Source organism: Tympanuchus pallidicinctus, unplaced genomic scaffold (genome assembly GCF_026119805.1).
Source record: "Tympanuchus pallidicinctus isolate F22 unplaced genomic scaffold, pur_lepc_1.0 scaffold11, whole genome shotgun sequence".
Classification (NCBI taxonomy): Eukaryota; Metazoa; Chordata; class Aves; order Galliformes; family Phasianidae; genus Tympanuchus; species Tympanuchus pallidicinctus.
Window position 1 is genome coordinate 212469 of NW_026294627.1, and position 16571 is coordinate 229039.

Below are 16571 nucleotides of genomic sequence, written 5' to 3' on the forward strand. Positions count from 1 at the left end.
TACCCACTTTTGCTTTGTTCAACAGTCAAAACTCTTCCTGGGATTCCGTTCCTCTGTAGAAATGCATAAACTATGGTTCCATTCCTTAAGACTGAGTCACGTTTCCTGCTGGAGCCTTGAAGCAGGAGCCTGAGCATACGTGTGTAACTGAGGCAAACAGGCAGAGGGAAGAGCTCAGTACAGTGCTGCCTCTTTCTCACACAGTGTTAAGGATTGTCCTCGTTGGCTGCCTGGAAGAAGTGAAAGCTGGCTGAGTCCTACGGTGTGGCAGTGCCTGGTGGCACGTGCTCAGGGCTGCCCTTGGGTTAGGAGCTCTGTCCAGGCTAGGGCTGGATTGCAGGTTCTCTTTTCCATTTTGAATCTATCCTTAGTTATAGAATTATAGGATTATAGGATGGCTTGGGTTGGAAGGGAGCTCAAGGATCACGAAGCTCCAACCCCCCTACTGCAGGCAGGGCCACCAACCTCCACATTTCAGAGCAGCCCAGGCTGCCCAGGGCCCCATCCAACCTGGCCTTGAACACCTCCAGGGATGGACGGGGCATCACAGCCTCTCTGGGCAGCTGTTCCAGCACCTCACCACTCTCATAGCACAGAACTTCCCCCTGACATCCAACCTCATTCTTCCCTCCTTCAAATTCCAACCATTTCCCCTTGTCCTGCTGTTATCTCCCCTTTCCAAGAGTTGATTCCCCTCCTGTTTGTAGGCTCCCTTTAGGTACTGAAAGGCTGCAATGAGGTCACCTTGCAGCCTTCTTTTCTCCATGCTGAACAAGCCCAGCTCCCTCAGCCTGTCTTTGAAGGGGGGCCCTGCAGCCCTCTGCTCATGGTTATTCTCAACCAGTATTTGGAACTGAAAGCACACTCGTAGTAGAAAACTCTGCTTTGCTGTGCTGACAGCAGCATCAATTCCTAGTGAAGAGAATGCCTCAAAGGAAAAAAACCTGATTCTATTAAAGATGCAGAAAGTGACAAGTATGTAGAGGAAATAAATCCTTAAAACTTTGAAGATGGGAATCCTTCTAATGTAACTGCATAATGACACAGTCTGTTCTCTACTCTATGTTCTTTTGTATCCTTTTTTTCTCCTCACACTGAGGCTGGGATGGGATTTAATAGTGCAGCTCAGACATTTCCAGCCTTTTTCCAGCCTCCTGCCTGGCTTTGGCATAGACTCCTCATTACTCACCTTCCTCCTGTGACCAAACCCTTTGCCAGGGAATTCTCGCTGTGCTCTCACTGCTCTGCTGTTAGCATCCACGTGTCCTGGGGGACTTTCCTGTTGCCTCTCCTTCATCTTCTGATTTCTGCCCTGGGCTGGGTTGCATCACAGAGCACAGGAGAGGAGATGGATCCTGCAGGATAAGCAAGCACAGCTGAGTTTTTCTCCTTCCAAAGCAGTGAAATGATTTTGGTCCCTCGTAATCTATTACATGTGGTTATTTATTACCTCACTTTTCTCTGTTAGATGCTGGTCTTGTTCTGTTTCTTCTTGTCACCTCTTTCAGGGATTTACCTACGTGAGGAAAAACTGAAAAATAAGTAGGTTGCTTTTACTACTTTTTCACCTATTTTATTCTTCTTCCACAAGAAAAAGGAGAGTGAATGTTTACAGTTGAAGATCCTGGTGCTACGTAATGAACTGGAGAGGCAGAGGAAGGCCCTTGGTCAAGAAGTAGCTTTGTTACATAAGGAAAAGAATACTTTACATGACAAAGGTGAGCATACAGATGTTACTGCTTTGCTGCAGGTGTTCATAATCTGAACAGAAGAGATTTAAAGCTGTGCTAACTAAAATTTCCTGGAAGAAATCAGGAGAGCTGCTCTGTAGTGCAGTAAGCAGTAGCACTGGTACCATGCAAGTATATTTTAATGCCATGAGGGATGTTTTTGAGCCTGTGACTAGGATTCTACTCTAAGTGTTACAAGACAAAAATCATCCTTAGTAGCTTCTATAGCAAGTAAAAGGTGAAATGCTTTGTCACTTTGGCCTTTCCTTTTACACTGAAAGTGTCCTATGGTGAAATGCTGCATGGTTGTGCCTTCAGAGCTCACCAGCAGCTGTTTAACATGGATGTCTGATCTTGGTGGAGAAGTTTTTCTGAAATTCCAGTTAATTCTGGCTGTGTTTAAGCTATGTCCACTAAATTATGCTGCCACAGTGGCCATGGAGGAAACAGGTCTTAAAAGAGAATGAGGGTTTGTAGGCTGCACTTGGCTGTTGGATGTTGTATAGGGCATGAAGAGTGACACTGCAGTTCCCCAATTTGGCATCATGACACAGAAAATGAGCACCTGGGAGTAAATGAAAGGGTCAGTGCCAACACTTGGACTTTTTAAGGTTAGATACTGATGATAACTAAGAAAATCTTCGGTACTGCTTGTTCTTGTTTCCTGATTCCTCTTATTGCTTAGGAAATGCATTTGAGGCTGAGTATCAGAAGCATCAAGAGCGTAATGAATCCCTGCATGAATTAAGAAAAGAATGCACTGCAAAGAGGTAAAAGGACCCATGTTTTGGGTTTTTTTTTTCCTTCCCCACTTGCCTGCAATTGGAAAGGAAGTTTTTGAGGTTTGAGAGCAAGGCATTAAAAAGGGACATCTGTGGTGCAGATTTCTTCCTGCTGTCACTGCTTCTTTTAAGAGATGCTCCAGTTCCTGGAAAGCAGAAGTGATAATGAACGGTAGCAAGTGTAGAAAAAGATGCTTTGTTGCACCCTAGGACTTTCCTGCCAATTTGGGTGAAGCACTGCTTCGTAACAGTTAATTGTCATAGTCAAAACATGCCTGTGGTAAGAGAGACAGCTGATAAAAAGCTAGGGTTGTCTCCTGCGTTTATCTTAATGCAAGTATTTTGCTGAGGGAAGGGGGAGGTGATACTTGGGAAGGTGTGGGAAAGGTGATGGGTGCTTGTATTTATTGGAAGCTTTTGAAGAAGGTAATGATTCGGGGTTCTTTTTCCCCAAAGAGAACTGTTCCTGAAGACCAGCGCCCAGCAGACCGCTCGATGCAAGCAGTTGCTCTCAGAGCTGTCCTACATCTACCCTATCGACCTGGTATGTTTCGGGGGTTCTCAAATCTGTGCTTGGTGTAAGAAACAGGAAGCTCATACCTGCAGCAAACCAAGCCTCTGTTTTCTTCAGGATGAAGCTTCCCCTTCACTCACGTGCTGCTTTTTACAGCTTTTTCTTGGATTTGGGCCTCAGGCTGTAAACCTCACACGGAGAGGACTCATGCCAGCATCTCTCAAATAATCTACACTCTAAGAGTAGAATGTAACTATAACTTAATGGATACTTGCCACTTCCTGTATAAGTGTATAAAGCAACCCTGGCAGTAGGCTAGCTTCACTCTAACGGGGCTCACAAAACCAGATGTCAAAATATAGAGCTCCTCAGCCTTTCTGTGCACTGCATTAAGATAGAGCTCTTCCTCTTCAAACAGAAAACCCATTTATTTCTGAACTACTTGAGATGTGGACTGAAACGTTACCTCAGTCTGTCCGGGTGTCATTGGGTGTTCAGTTTGTCTTTACAAGATGTGCTTTGTTGTCTCTGGGTTTTGTGTAGGCTTCTGTTTTCTGGCTGTCGTTGTCCCATTCTCACTTTGTTTTTAAACTTGCAGAATGACCAAAAGGATTACTTTGTTTGTGGAGTCAAGCTTCCGAACTCTGAAGACTTTCAAGGTAGCTGGATATTTCATTCACTTCTCACAGCTGCTTCTGCACTCAATAAAATTAAGTAAACTGATGGCAATAGTGAAGAATTTGCATTTCTGATTGGAAAGGTGTGGAGCGGAAGAAAACTTGCTCAGTATTTGGTCCTAATTCCTTGCTAATGTAATGGTAGTTTGACCCTCAGAACAGTGCCTCTGTATCTTGAGTTTAAATGGTGATGCACATAAATATGACTTCAAAGCTGCCTGACTACCTGCCATGGTATGGCAGTATTTTACAAGCAAGCTTCTGCTGTAGCTTCTGACATCATCTTTTTGCAGAAGCAAACACACACCTGCCTGTGTCACGGTCATACAGGTGGCTGTGTGCATTCATCTGCAGGTGTTGGATGTGGTTTGGAACTGCCTTAAACTCTTGGAAAGGGGAGATAACAGCAGGACAAGGGGAAATGGTGTGGAGTTGAAGGGAGGGAAGGTTGAGGTTGGATATCAGGGGGAAGTTCTGTGCTATGAGGGTGGTGAGGTGCTGGAACAGCTGCCCAGAGAGGCTGTGATGCCCCGTCCATCCCTGGAGGTGTTCAAGGCCAGGTTGGATGGGGCCCTGGGCAGCCTGGGCTGCTATGAAATGGGGAGGTTGGTGGCCCTGCATTGGTGGTGGTGGGAGGTTGGAGCTTCGTGATCCTTGAGGTCCTTTCCAACTCAAGCCATTCTGTGATGATCCTATGAAAATTCCCTTGAATTTCTTGTTCCCAGTGCTTGTTCACTCTGCCAGGCATATATGATTTCTGGGGCAAAAACTTCAATCATGAGACGGTAGGAATTAATTTGTGCTACTGATTGGTGCGTTATTAAATGCCCAATTAATGGAAGCATAATCTTTAAAGGAATCACAGAATGGCTTGGATTAGAGGGGACCTCAAGGATCATGAAGCTCCTACCCTCCTGCTGCAGGCAGGGCCACCAGCCTGCAATTCATGGGAAGGCAGTGCTGTGCATCTTTTGGCCTGTCTCAGTGCTCTGACATTAACTCCTCGTTGAAAGAATGATTAACTCCTTATATCATAGTCTGTAGAAATATTGTATTACTGGGAAGAATTACTAAACACTGAAGTTAATGAAATAGGGATTTACATTTGAAAAGCAGCTAACTGTCTAATAGCCCTATAGCCTCTCTTGTTCTAGGGGTCAGTGTGATGCTGGAGGTGCTGAGCATCATTAAAAGCTTTATTAGAGGGACTTAGATTAGCTGATTGCCCAAGGCTGGTTGTTATGGTGTTTATATTGGTGTTCTCTTGCAAAGAAAGGGGAGAAATCATGAAAAAAACCCAAAAAACAACAAAGCAAAACAGAAAGGAAAAGAACTTTTTAGCTTTGAAAGGGTAAAATTGAAGAGAGGACACCCCATCAGCCATTTAGTAGAAGAGGCATTTAATAAAAGGAACAAATGGTGAACTGCAAAGAATTGTAAAGCAGTCCGTTGGCTTCACTTGCATCTGTTCTTAAGCTATAGCTTCTGATGGCTTCCTCAATTATATTGTTTGCTGAGCAGTGAGGATGAACTTGTGCTGAGTCTGCATGGAGATTCAATGGATTATTTAATGTTCTTCTTATGATTCACAGCAAAAGATGATGGAAGCATCGCTGTTGCCCTGGGCTACACCGCTCATTTGGTTTCAATGATCTCCTACTTCTTACAAGTGCCACTCAGGTATCCCATAATTCACAAGGGCTCCAGGTCTACAATCAAAGATAACATCAACGACAAACTGACAGAGAAAGAGAGAGAGTAAGTATGCCACCAGATGTGCTGCTTGCTTCAAAGCAACAGGTCAGCAATAAAGCACACCTGAACTCGAGCAGTCCTGTGTGCTCAGCTGGGTTACTGATCTTGAAGTTATTTGTTACAGTCTTCAGTAGCTTTGTGACAGTGCTTTTGAGTTTCAGGTGTCCAAATGCTGTGATCTGTAGTTAGTAGTTAGTCCAGCTTTGTTATCTGGGGTTGTTTGGCAGGCATGTGCTGTTGATGAGGCATCTGATGACAGCAAAACCTGAATAGTGTGCCTGGTAGGTAAGCTGTGGGTTCTGATGGAAAAGCTCACCTTCTTGTGTTCTTTCTGACTATGGGAATGAAATGCACGTAACAGAAGTTATAACATAACCTTTAGTGAGGCTGCCAGTGCTGCTGTATTGCAGTGCTTGCAATGAAATAAACAGCTTTCTTTAACACAGAGGATTTTGAACAGGTAGGAAAAGAGCATTATGGATTGTTACCTACTAATGAATCAGTGCTCAGTGAAGAGGTTTTCATCTGGTCTGTGTTCACTGACCTTCAGTGCGCACCTCGGCTATTGTTGTGCTGCTAGAAAACTATCTTGCTGTCCTTAAATCCACCCTGAGTGTTTTCTCTTGCCTTTTGGCTCTCTGCCTGTTTTCTCACTGTCTCTGCACCTGTGTGCTTCCTTAGGAAAGCGGTGACAATTACTGCCTAAGCTCTGCTTTGTAGCCTGCAGCTCAAAGGAATGCGGTGCTGACCAGCTGTGGGAGGCCAGCTGCTCCACTCTGATCCTCTGTGCCTGCAAACAGTTGCAAAGTCAGGTTTGCAGCACCAGTAACTTCCTTATGTGGTGGGTTTTCTTTTTCCCCACTTGTAACGTTTGAAAAAGGAGCAAAGGAAACGGCTGGGGGAAAATAGCTGTCTGTATTTCCTGATTCAGAACACAAAACCTGCTCTTTGGATGCACACAATGGAAGCATTGTAGTGTTTTAGCAGCATTTCCTAATAGTTCAATCAAGATGGAAGGGTCTTTCCATGTTGTGCATAGTTGGGAGGGTTGGGATTCTTGAAGCATCCGATTTCTTTTTGAAGCTCAGTAACTTCTGGCAGGCCAGCAGAGGTAATTTGCCTTCAGAATTAAGCTGTCACTGAGGTCTTACTGTTCTGACAAGATAAAATATGGATTGCAGTAGTTGTCCTGCAAATGATTTTTGATACCAGTTTAATAACTTGCCCAAACATTTCCTGGATAACTTACACAAACACATTAACGTTCTATTAAGAATTGTCGTCTAAGCATATGTAAATCCCCTCCATACATCTCATTTAGAAGAGCAGCAAGCTGAAATGTTTCTGTCTGGAAAACAAATTTGAGGAATAGAGCTGCCTGTGTGTGGGTGTCTGAAGATTAAACCAATTTCCTGTTGTCTGAGACAAAGTGGAAGGTTTTAGTCCTTGAGGCTCCAGCCTTCCAAACCCCCAGGACTCAGTGCTGTATTTCACAATAGGTTTCTGAAAAGGAGAAGGTTCAGCTAAGTGTATTAATCCCTATTGGGCTGTTTACCTGCGTTCTGTAAGATTGTTTCAGGATTAACTCCTGCCTGAGATCTTCTCTGCCCTGCTATTGGGGAGCCGGTCCCTCCAAACTCTCAGGTGACTTGAGTTGCTATAGGAAACCTCAACTGTCTTAACTTGCACTTTTCCTTCTAGTCTGATAGCTCGTGTTTCTCACCTGCTCCTAACTGAATGGAGCACAGCAATTAACATGATTAAATTTCTTTGTTTCAGTAACCTGCTCTTGAGCAGTGGCTCAGTGATCCTTATGGGTCCCTTCCAACTTGGGGTCTTCTATGGTTCTAGTTGCTGGCACTGAAGCATGCACACAGCAGGGGGCTGTGGTTAGCATCTCTCCTGCATCCAGCCCCATTACTGAATGCCACTGGCAGGTATTGTAGATATTTTGCAATTGTAGAGGTGCTGGTATTTATTATCTACTCAATACCTGTTCCCTCTGTATCCTATTAATGCATTTGGGCACTACTAAAAGGCTGTATTTATGGCTTCCTGGTCCCTTTCAGCATCTTCAGAGTGCATCATACATATAAGAGGAAGCAGCACCCCTTCCAAAGGCTCTGAATACAGAACTCCCAAATTGAAGCTGCTTAGCACAGCAGTGAGTTCCTTCCAGTGGCGAACAAACACCCTTGCTAAATAAGCTACCTAAATTCCTTGGCACTGTGGAGTAGAAACACTTCATCTTGTTTTCATAAACATGGTAAGAATGCTGAAAGTGAACTGGTGATGACTGTTCTGATGCTGTCTGTCAAGTCCTGCATTTAATGTTCTGTTAGCCTGCTCCCAGAGTTTTAAATAAGGCGTAGCTTCTGATTTGTAGCAAAATAAGAAATGCTGTCTGGAATAAGACATGCTTTGAGTAACTGCCTGCGTTGGTGGTGCTGCCTTTGCTGTATTATTTTTAGATAGTCTCAGGTCTTGTCTTGAAATGCTGATATAAGCTAAACATCTTGCAAGGTGAATACTGCTTTTTGCTCTATCTGAATCTCTGTTTGAATCTTTTCAAAGGATATTGGTCCTGTTGTTTGTTTGATTACAGTTGTGTGTACTTATGCATCTGTTTGAGAGTCTTTTGGCTTCTGTGCTGCCTCAAGGCTCTAATTACTCTCTGTGTTTTGTAGCTGAAGCTTCACGTGACTCAAGTTTTAAGTATAGAATACCAGAGCAGCTGTGGCTGCCACATCCCTGGAGATACCCAATGCCATGGATGGGACCCCGGGCAGCTGAGCTGGTGGGGGGCACCCAGCCCACAGCAGGGGTTGGAACTGGATGGACTTTAAGGTCCTTTCCAACTCAAACCATTCTATGATTCTATTTTGTGCTGCCATTTATGTAGGCTTAGCTCAAACAAGACCACATGGTGTCAGCCCATTGTGTCTCGTGAGTGTAATCAAGATTTGTATATAATTACTGAGCAGCTGAAGTATTTCCTAGCATTGAGACAAACCTGGGCAAACTATTTGTGTTTTTCACTTTTGATGAGATTGCTCCAACATAAGAGTGAAAGTGGTATCACAGAACAGCTGCCCAGGGCCCTCATCTGACCTGGCCTCAAGTGCCTCCAGACATGGGACATCCACTGAGTCAAGAATTTCCTTCTAACATCCGATAAATAGACTTAAAATGAGTTGTATTTCTGTAGGTGCCAAGAGCTTAGAGCCTGATTTCATTTGTTGCTTAGTCCACTTGGTAAAGCAGCAGAGGCACAAATCGTTAGAACCAGGTCAGTGGGATGAGGCCACCTTGTAATTCAGCATGAAATGTGGATGGCTGTCAGATCTTCACGCTTCTGTGTTCCTCCAGGATGTAAAACAGCAAGTGAGTTCATCTCAAGGCATCTTATTTACAGCCAAAGCTGATGGATGCTTGTCCAGAGAACCGTAGAGTTGTGTGAACGTCAAAGTATTTGCATGGCTTTGTTGATTGAATCCCATTCAAACCTGCAGGGTTTTTAGCTTGTTTTGGGATGCTTTTAATTGGTTTAAGAGGCCAAACTCGAGAGAAATGGAGAAGTTAGAGTAGTCAGGCCTGGTGTACTTTTAATGTGCATGTGTTTGAGCAGTTCATTCCGTGGGCTGGGGTTACATTTAAGACAAGCTTGTTTGCACTGATAAAGCAAGCTTCCATTTTGCTGTGTGTGGCTCACACAGGACTGAGTCAAGCAGTCTCAGTTATGACCAGCAAGTTGTGATGCGAGAAGTTCTGCCTGTTGGACCTGAGGAAGGGAAAGCTGACATCAAAACTGATTCTGTGACAACAGTGCTTCCATGTTACCTACCTGGATTTGCAAACAAGAGGAGCAAAGCCTTGCTGAGCGGGCGTGTGGGCAGTGCTTGGGGTGCTGAGAAAGCACAGATTGAATGAGCTCAACCTAAGAATGCTTCATGCTGCTGTTTCTAAGAATGTGCAAGCTGAAAAGGAGAGGAGGTGGTTATTGCTTTGTGTCCAGCTGCAGATAAACCACTTGCAACACAGCCATCTGAAATACTGTGACACAGGCAAGTGAAGAACAACTTCACACTGATACTAACTTCATCCAGCAGGACAGGGGAATCTTTAATCACGTTTGGTGCTTCAGCAGGGTTGATAAAATGGCAGCTCTGGGAGAGGGGGAGGAGGGGGATCTTGGCAAACTGGAATCAGATGGAGGGAGATGGTTTGTTGAGAAATCTAATAGCTGTCAAAGCAGAATTGATTCTTTGTGGTAGATTGAGTGCGTGTTAAGTGTTCAACTGTGTTGCTCAAAGAATGCTTTTTGCCATGAACTTATCTTGAACTGCTATTTCTGCCTTCCACATTCTTGAGGATATTTAGCTAGAATCCAGGGCTGTTTTATTCTTGATCACCAAAAATAGTGCTTTTTGCCTTCGTTGGGCCATCATCGTTACGGTGCACAGGTTATAAATGACATCAGGTGCTCTTTAATGAACGTCGATGACATTAACGCTGGCTCTGGGAGCTTGACAGCTTGTGCATGCTGCTAGCCAGGCTGAGAAAGCAGAGTTTGCTTATTGCAGTAGATGAGCCCACCGCCCCCAGACATCCACAGCTGAAACATGTTTCTGTGGAGATGTACTGGTCTTTGCTTACTCCCATTAGAACTCTGTGCTCCTGATGAGGTTATTATTCAAAACATTACTTCATTTTTCAAGGAGCGAGGACTTGACCTCCTTCAAGTGTCCTCTGGTTAAAAACGATCCCTCCGTGGCGGGGAGATTTAGAGCTCTGATAGCAAGGCTGTCTGCTCTATCCATACAGTCAGTCTTTATGGTGTGATATTCATCACAGCAAGCCCTGGGTTCAAGCTGCAGTGTGTCAGAGAGATGCACAATCAACAGAAACCCATCCTTGTTGCACACATTGCTGGCTGAGCTCTTTAGGTGTGTGAAAGTCTGATTTGCTGAACTAGTAGAAAGATATCTTCATTTTTTCATTACTTATAAATTTGCAACTGGCTTATCAAGACTTTCATAACCTGGGTCTTTGGGTTCTTTCCCTACGTACAGCCTGTACATATTGAAGTGATTGTATGTTCACCAAGAGCAAGGTCACAGCAGTTACACTGCTTAATAGAAAGATGGCAGTGCTTCTGCTTTTGATTATCTCACTGTTGAGCTATCCAGATAGGCATTTTGCAAGTATGCTTCATACAGTTGAGCTGCCAATATGTAATAGATTTTTCTTTCCCACTAAACTAATTTTCTTTGCATTGTGTCAAGTGTGGATGGGGAAGCGCTTTTCTCCCTTGGCAGTCTGTATTTTTGTCATCAGGTTTGTTTTACAAGTATTTGTTTTCTCTCAAGTAGAGACTAAGAAGCATAAGTGAATTCAGATTTGATTACTCTGTGATTCATATTTGTGTCTTAATCTCATCTCTAACAAAACAAAGCGTGTGATTCCTTTGACTGCCATTCCATTTGATTTCCGGCTTAGATCCCTACCTGGTGAATTTACTTTTGCCTTTTCTGATCCTGCTGTTTGCTGGCAGACTTGTTAACCGTTCCTTGCAGGCTGTTGGTCACAGCGAGGGGAATCTGTGACCTCTGCTATTGACTGGCAGCTTGATATGAAGGGGACCCACAGTGCTCTGTGCTGCATCTCTGAGGAGCTGAGTGCTGAAGGCAGGTTTGTGCTCCAGCATTTTAGTTGTGTTCCTACCACCACGAGTCAGCTGGGCAAGTTATTTAAGATCTGTGCCAGTCTCCGCTCTGAAGCGGGTCAAACCTCAGTGTATCTTATCTGGAAGGGAAGGAGGTTTGGGGCCCTGAGCGACCTGATGTAGTGCTTCATTTTGGTGGTGGGCAGCCCTGTGCCTGTGGCAGGGGCTTGGAACTTGGAGGCCCCTTCCAACCCAAGCCATTCTGTAGTTCTATGAGCTCTCCCAATGCTTGATGTGAAGTGTGCTGGGGGAATAGTGGTTCAGAGCGAGATGGCTGGACAATGGTTACCCTGCTTTGCCCTGCTCACTGTTTCAGTTTAAAGGCTTTCAAGATATGCTTTATTCTGGTTGAGAAAAGCCCTAGCATTTTCTCCTCTCGATGCAGCATTCCTTTCAGATGAGCAAATAGTAAGTGGTGAGGTTGAAGAGAAAACTGCTCCTTCCTCCCCTGCCTGCCCCCGAAAAGGGGGCGAAGTTGAAACTTAAACTTCGGTAAACACTTAAACCTTGTTCTTGTACAATCCTTGTGCTTCAGCCATATCGCACAAGAACTTTCTGTTTTTCAACTCTTTACCTTCACTGGATTTGGTTTTAGTTCTCTCCTCCTGTTAGGTCATCCTACCCAAGGACTTAAGCTCGAAATTCGCCTGTTTCTAAACTGCCCTGCTCTTTTGGTGGAGCTGTGTGAGGCACAGTTGTTCTCTCGGTCTGATGGATGACTCCTTGCTATTGCAGCAGCAGTGCCTGTGGCAGTCACAGAAATCCCACCAGTTCTTTATCTCCTTAATAGTGAATAATTAGGTTTCAGCTGTGTGCTGCCAAGTCAGTGTGCTGCAGTCATCTCACTGCAGCCGTTCTGCAGCCCCAATGGTGGGGGCGTTTGTTTGGTGTCTTAACACACACCACCATCAGTGTACTTGGACTGTTACCTGCAGTGCTGGTCTTCAAGCATTTGCATGTAAATCAATGTTGTTTAACCCGGTTCCAAACGAGATAATTGTGCCACGCTTCAGCCAAGGGAAAGCAATTAAATGCGATGTGTAAAACCTTCATTTTACTCGCTTCTTCCCCAAAGAGCTTTCTGAAATAGAGATTAAACTGCGAGACTTTCAGTATCGTTCGGTCTATGGCAGAAAGACTGAACAGGAGAAAGAATAACAGACGTAAAACATCTGGCGTGATACGAAAGTAAAAGCAGGTGAAAGCAGTTAAATGAAGCAATTTCTTTAACTTTAAAAGTAGTTTCTATTAAAGACAGGCGGCTCTGGACAATAAGAATTGGCCACCAATATATTGGTCTGTATGTGGTTTTTCCGGGTACGGAGGAGTTCATAAATCACAGAACACAACTGAAAACGTATTTGGACTTGAATTGGTGAGAGATACTCGAGGTCTGAAAGAAAGAGATGGAATAAAGATTCTTTCAGCTTGCCTAACAGCTAACATCTGAGTGCAGCGGGAGTCCTGTTGTGATTTACTGCACGACCATCAAAAACTGAAGCTGCAGTGCAGAGCAACTAAGGATTAGCTCAGAAATGCACATCAGGATATGGAATTAAGTGAGATCTTGATGATTGTTTGACTGAGATCAACTAAAAAAGGAACTTTTTATTGGTTAAGGTAGAATAACCAGGACAGTTTTATATATGAATTGTTTAAGAAAAAAAGAACAGAGCAAGCTTATAATATCTGAAATACACATACCAGACTAATCAGCTTTTAAGTTTTTTAGCAGGTGCTTCCAAAAATATGGGACAGTGGCTGGTGGTCTCCTGGGGTGCTGCTCAGCTTCTGGGCTGCATTCCTGCAGAGACAGCATAGGATCTACTTGAAGCAGAAATGGTTTCAGGCCTCTGGACAGGTGCAGCTAAAAAAGGTGATCATTGAAGCTCCTGTCTTCTCATCTCACACCGACCCAAGAACACAAACAGTTTTTAGACAAGCACACAGTTTCAACTGGAAATCAAAATCTGCCTTGATTTTACATGGCTCTGTCATTTACACTGTGTTCATCTTAGTGTTTCAGCTGGAGTGGAAATGGTGGCAAGCAGCCACCATTAGTTTTCCACGCTGACTGGAAATGTGGATATTGAATTTCTTTTTAAATAGGAAGACTTTTAAATCAGAGCTGACAATTTCAGAACCCTGCCTACATTCCCTGTAAATTGAAAAATGCCATTTGCTGATGTTAGATTATACCTCATAGAAGCTGAAATGAGAAGTATAGCAGCATGCTTCTTACACCCAAGATGCTTCTAGATTAAATACCAGGTTAGAAAAAGTCTAAAAGAAAAGTCAGTGTGAAGACTGACTCCAAACCAGTGGCTTCCAAGGAGTCTTGTTAACAGTGTAGGTGTGCACCTGTAAGTGCAATACCCATCATAATGGTATTTCTTCCTGCAGAGGTTGGAGCTGACTGATTCTTTTATAGCTTGTGAGGTGTTGCAAGGTCTTGGAAGAATGCAGGATTGTCTGCTGTTGGTGCTGAGGTGTTGGTTTTGCAGTTTTAACTTGGAATAAGTAGACTTTCTGTCCATTTTCTTTTAAAAGACTGACTTGGGGTTACAGTTTCCCATCAGAGTTACTGTGAGCAAAGCGTTGTAACCTTGGCTTCAGTTCTTCCCTTTCACAGCTCTTTTGAGAGGATCTAATGAGGCTTAATGCTCTAGAAACCTTCTGATGGAGTCTGCGCCGTGAAGTAGCACCAGCTGTTGACACACATTTAACCACTCCTTTCAGTTCTGATTTCGTTTCACCCATTTGTGTGGGCAATTAACGAGGAAATTAGAGATTCTTGATTTTAGCCTCGTGCTGATCTGTATTCTGATACTTGAGAGCAAGCTTTGATTTGTCTCTCCAGTTTCTTACAAGTGGGTATATTTGGTGGTAGAATCATTCAGCTTAGAAAAGACCTCTAAGGTCACCAACCCCAACCCCTCATGTCCCTCCTTTTGAGTTTGCTTGCCCACTGCCTGTAAGCAAAACCTCTCTGTGCAAACAGACTGAAACTGAGCCACCTGAAGTACTTCAGAAACTCAGCATTCCTTTGCCCTTAGAGCTGCTCGGTGACGGGTAGCATCCAGTGCTCAACAGATTTCAGTGCTAAGAATAAGATCTGATTTGAACTTGAGGTGCCTCTGATGGACGTGAGGAGTTTCCTCACTGATTCTTAGTAGCCTGTTCCCTTATGGCTTCCATGGCAGTCTTTCTTGGACCAGGTTTAAGCAGAAATGTTCTTTATTCAGCATCTCACATCTGCTTTGGGAATTCCAGGTAGAGAGGGGATGCTTATACTTGGGAACCCCCCCCTCAACCAGGATAGATGGAGCACAGCTAAGATGAAACCATGTTGGTTGCCAACTGTTGCAAGCTCTGCTGAAATTAAATCACTTGGTGGTGATAAACAGTGCCTTGTAACTGCTGTGAACTTATTTTTACTGGTTCCCAGTTAAAGGGGGCCCTAAAGCTCATTTTGACACTTTGGGTCTGGAACAGTGTTAGTATAAGTCTTGAGCATGATTTGAGTCACTAACCATGATATTTTTCTGGTTTACTATGGAAGAAACTGTTCTCTCATTGAGGTACCGTGAGTACAGGAACAAAAGTTTTGTTCAGAAAGGGGAGGTGAGCTGTGTGTCTGACAATGCAACTCCTGTGCATGTGCAATTTGTTGTGGATTTGCCTCCATTTTGGCAGCTGGTGCAGCTGGGTTACTCTGCCCATCTGACTTGCATCCCAATCAGTCTTAGAAAACACAGCTTTTAACCAGGCATTTGTAAGAGCTTTACTTTTGTCACTCCTTCAGGATTATGTGAGTGATGCTTCCAAAACAACAAACATAGGCTTTCAAGATTGAAAATCCTCTTGTTATTTTATCCTGGATCTTTAAGGCACGTTGTGACCATCTGGTTAAAACTGTGTGCTGTTTGGGTCGCTCTCAGTGGTGCTCACCTGAATTCAGAGTGAAACCCTTTTCTTGATTTGCACATCTTTGGCACAATTGTCATTGATCCCAAAGCTGCCTTTCCAGATGCCTGCCTCCCTGCTCCTTCTGTCACCATTAGTCCTTCTGTTTTTCCCTGCTGGTATCATTGCTGGCATGTCAGGTGTCCTGTGGAGCAAGAACAGCCTTGAGTGCAGTGGAAACAATAGACAGAAACAACTCCAAATTGGGCTGGTGTGTTATAAGCTACTGAAGTTGTGCTTTTTTTTCCTTGCACCAAGTTAATATTTTTGAACTCTCTCTTCTTTATGAGCCACTGTTGAAATTATTACTGCTGTGTGTCAGCTGAGCATTGTGCACTTTGTATTCAGAAACAGAATATCTGCTGTAAGTGCAGGTTGTCTGAGAGCTGTTTTATGAAGTCTGCTTGCTGATGAAGGCTAATACTCCAGGAGTCCACGTGAGTGAAGAGCAATCTAACTGCACAGGGTAGAAGCTTTGCTGTCCATAATTCTAGGAAGCTGGTTAAGTTATTTTGGGCTCTTTATTTCTCATCTGCAGTGATCAAGACTTGCACAAAGCATTGAGATAAGGTGATAGAAACCCTCATAATCTTGTGATCCTTTGCTGGACTTGCTGAAGTACATCCATGTCTGACTGTAGTTGGGAGCCAGGACTGGACCCTGCACTCCAGATGTGATCTCAGCAGCAGTTGGGCAGAGGGGAGGGATCACATCCCTGGTGATGCTTGTCCTAACCCAAGGTGCTGTTGGTCCTCTTTGCCTCAAGGGCATGTTGGTGGCTTCTGTTCAACTGAGCACCCACCAGGGCCAAGCTGCTTCCCACTTGATTGTTTCTCACCCATCCTGTACTGGTGGCTGGGCTTTTTCCTTCCCCGTTTCCCCACACTGAACTCCACGAGGTTGTTGTTCACTCAGTGTTTGTGATGTTTGGACGTGTCTGGGGATTATTTTCTCCATCACCTTCCCAGGGCTTTAGCTGGTAGCTTCTTGCATCGCTCTTCTGGGACGTGAGGGTGATGACTGCTTTCTTCTGATCTTCAGGAACCTCTTAAATCACCTTTCAAGAGATGCTTGAGGAGGGACCCTAGGACAGAAGGAGGAAGAGTGTAACTTCTATGCCACGGGATGGCTTTGTCTGTGTAAAGGTGTTCCTAAAGTTGACAGGTTGTGCTACTACGTAGTGATTTCTGACAGTCTCATCTAGTGATTACACAGCTGACACTGGTGGCATGCTTTTCCTTCTTTCCAATAAATACATCACACTTAATCCTTTGAATTTCTCATCTTAGATCAAGCGTCTGTGTTCTGCTTTACAGGAGCTTGGTGATCTTCTCTTCTCACCCCTCCCCCCCAAAAAAATACCATAAAGAATGGAATCAAGGAAGGGAGATGTTGGAGTGCAGTGAGCAGGCACACACCACT

At 44.1% G+C, this 16571-nt stretch overlaps 1 protein-coding gene across 13 annotated transcripts in view; it reads left to right on the plus strand.

Moving 5' to 3' along the window:
- UVRAG (UV radiation resistance associated) overlaps positions 1–16571 on the plus strand; it is a 110595-nt gene that overhangs the window by 31933 nt on the left and 62091 nt on the right. For all 13 annotated transcript variants that reach the window (XR_008203334.1, XR_008203336.1, XR_008203353.1 and 10 more), the window contains exons 8-12: positions 1592–1718; positions 2416–2500; positions 2969–3056; positions 3625–3685; positions 5296–5461. Coding sequence is in view for 5 of the 13 variants with exons in the window: in XM_052670753.1 (XP_052526713.1) it covers positions 1592–1718; positions 2416–2500; positions 2969–3056; positions 3625–3685; positions 5296–5461 (527 nt within the window). In the remaining 8 variants the exon portion in view is untranslated. The remainder of the gene's footprint in view (positions 1–1591; positions 1719–2415; positions 2501–2968; positions 3057–3624; positions 3686–5295; positions 5462–16571) is intronic.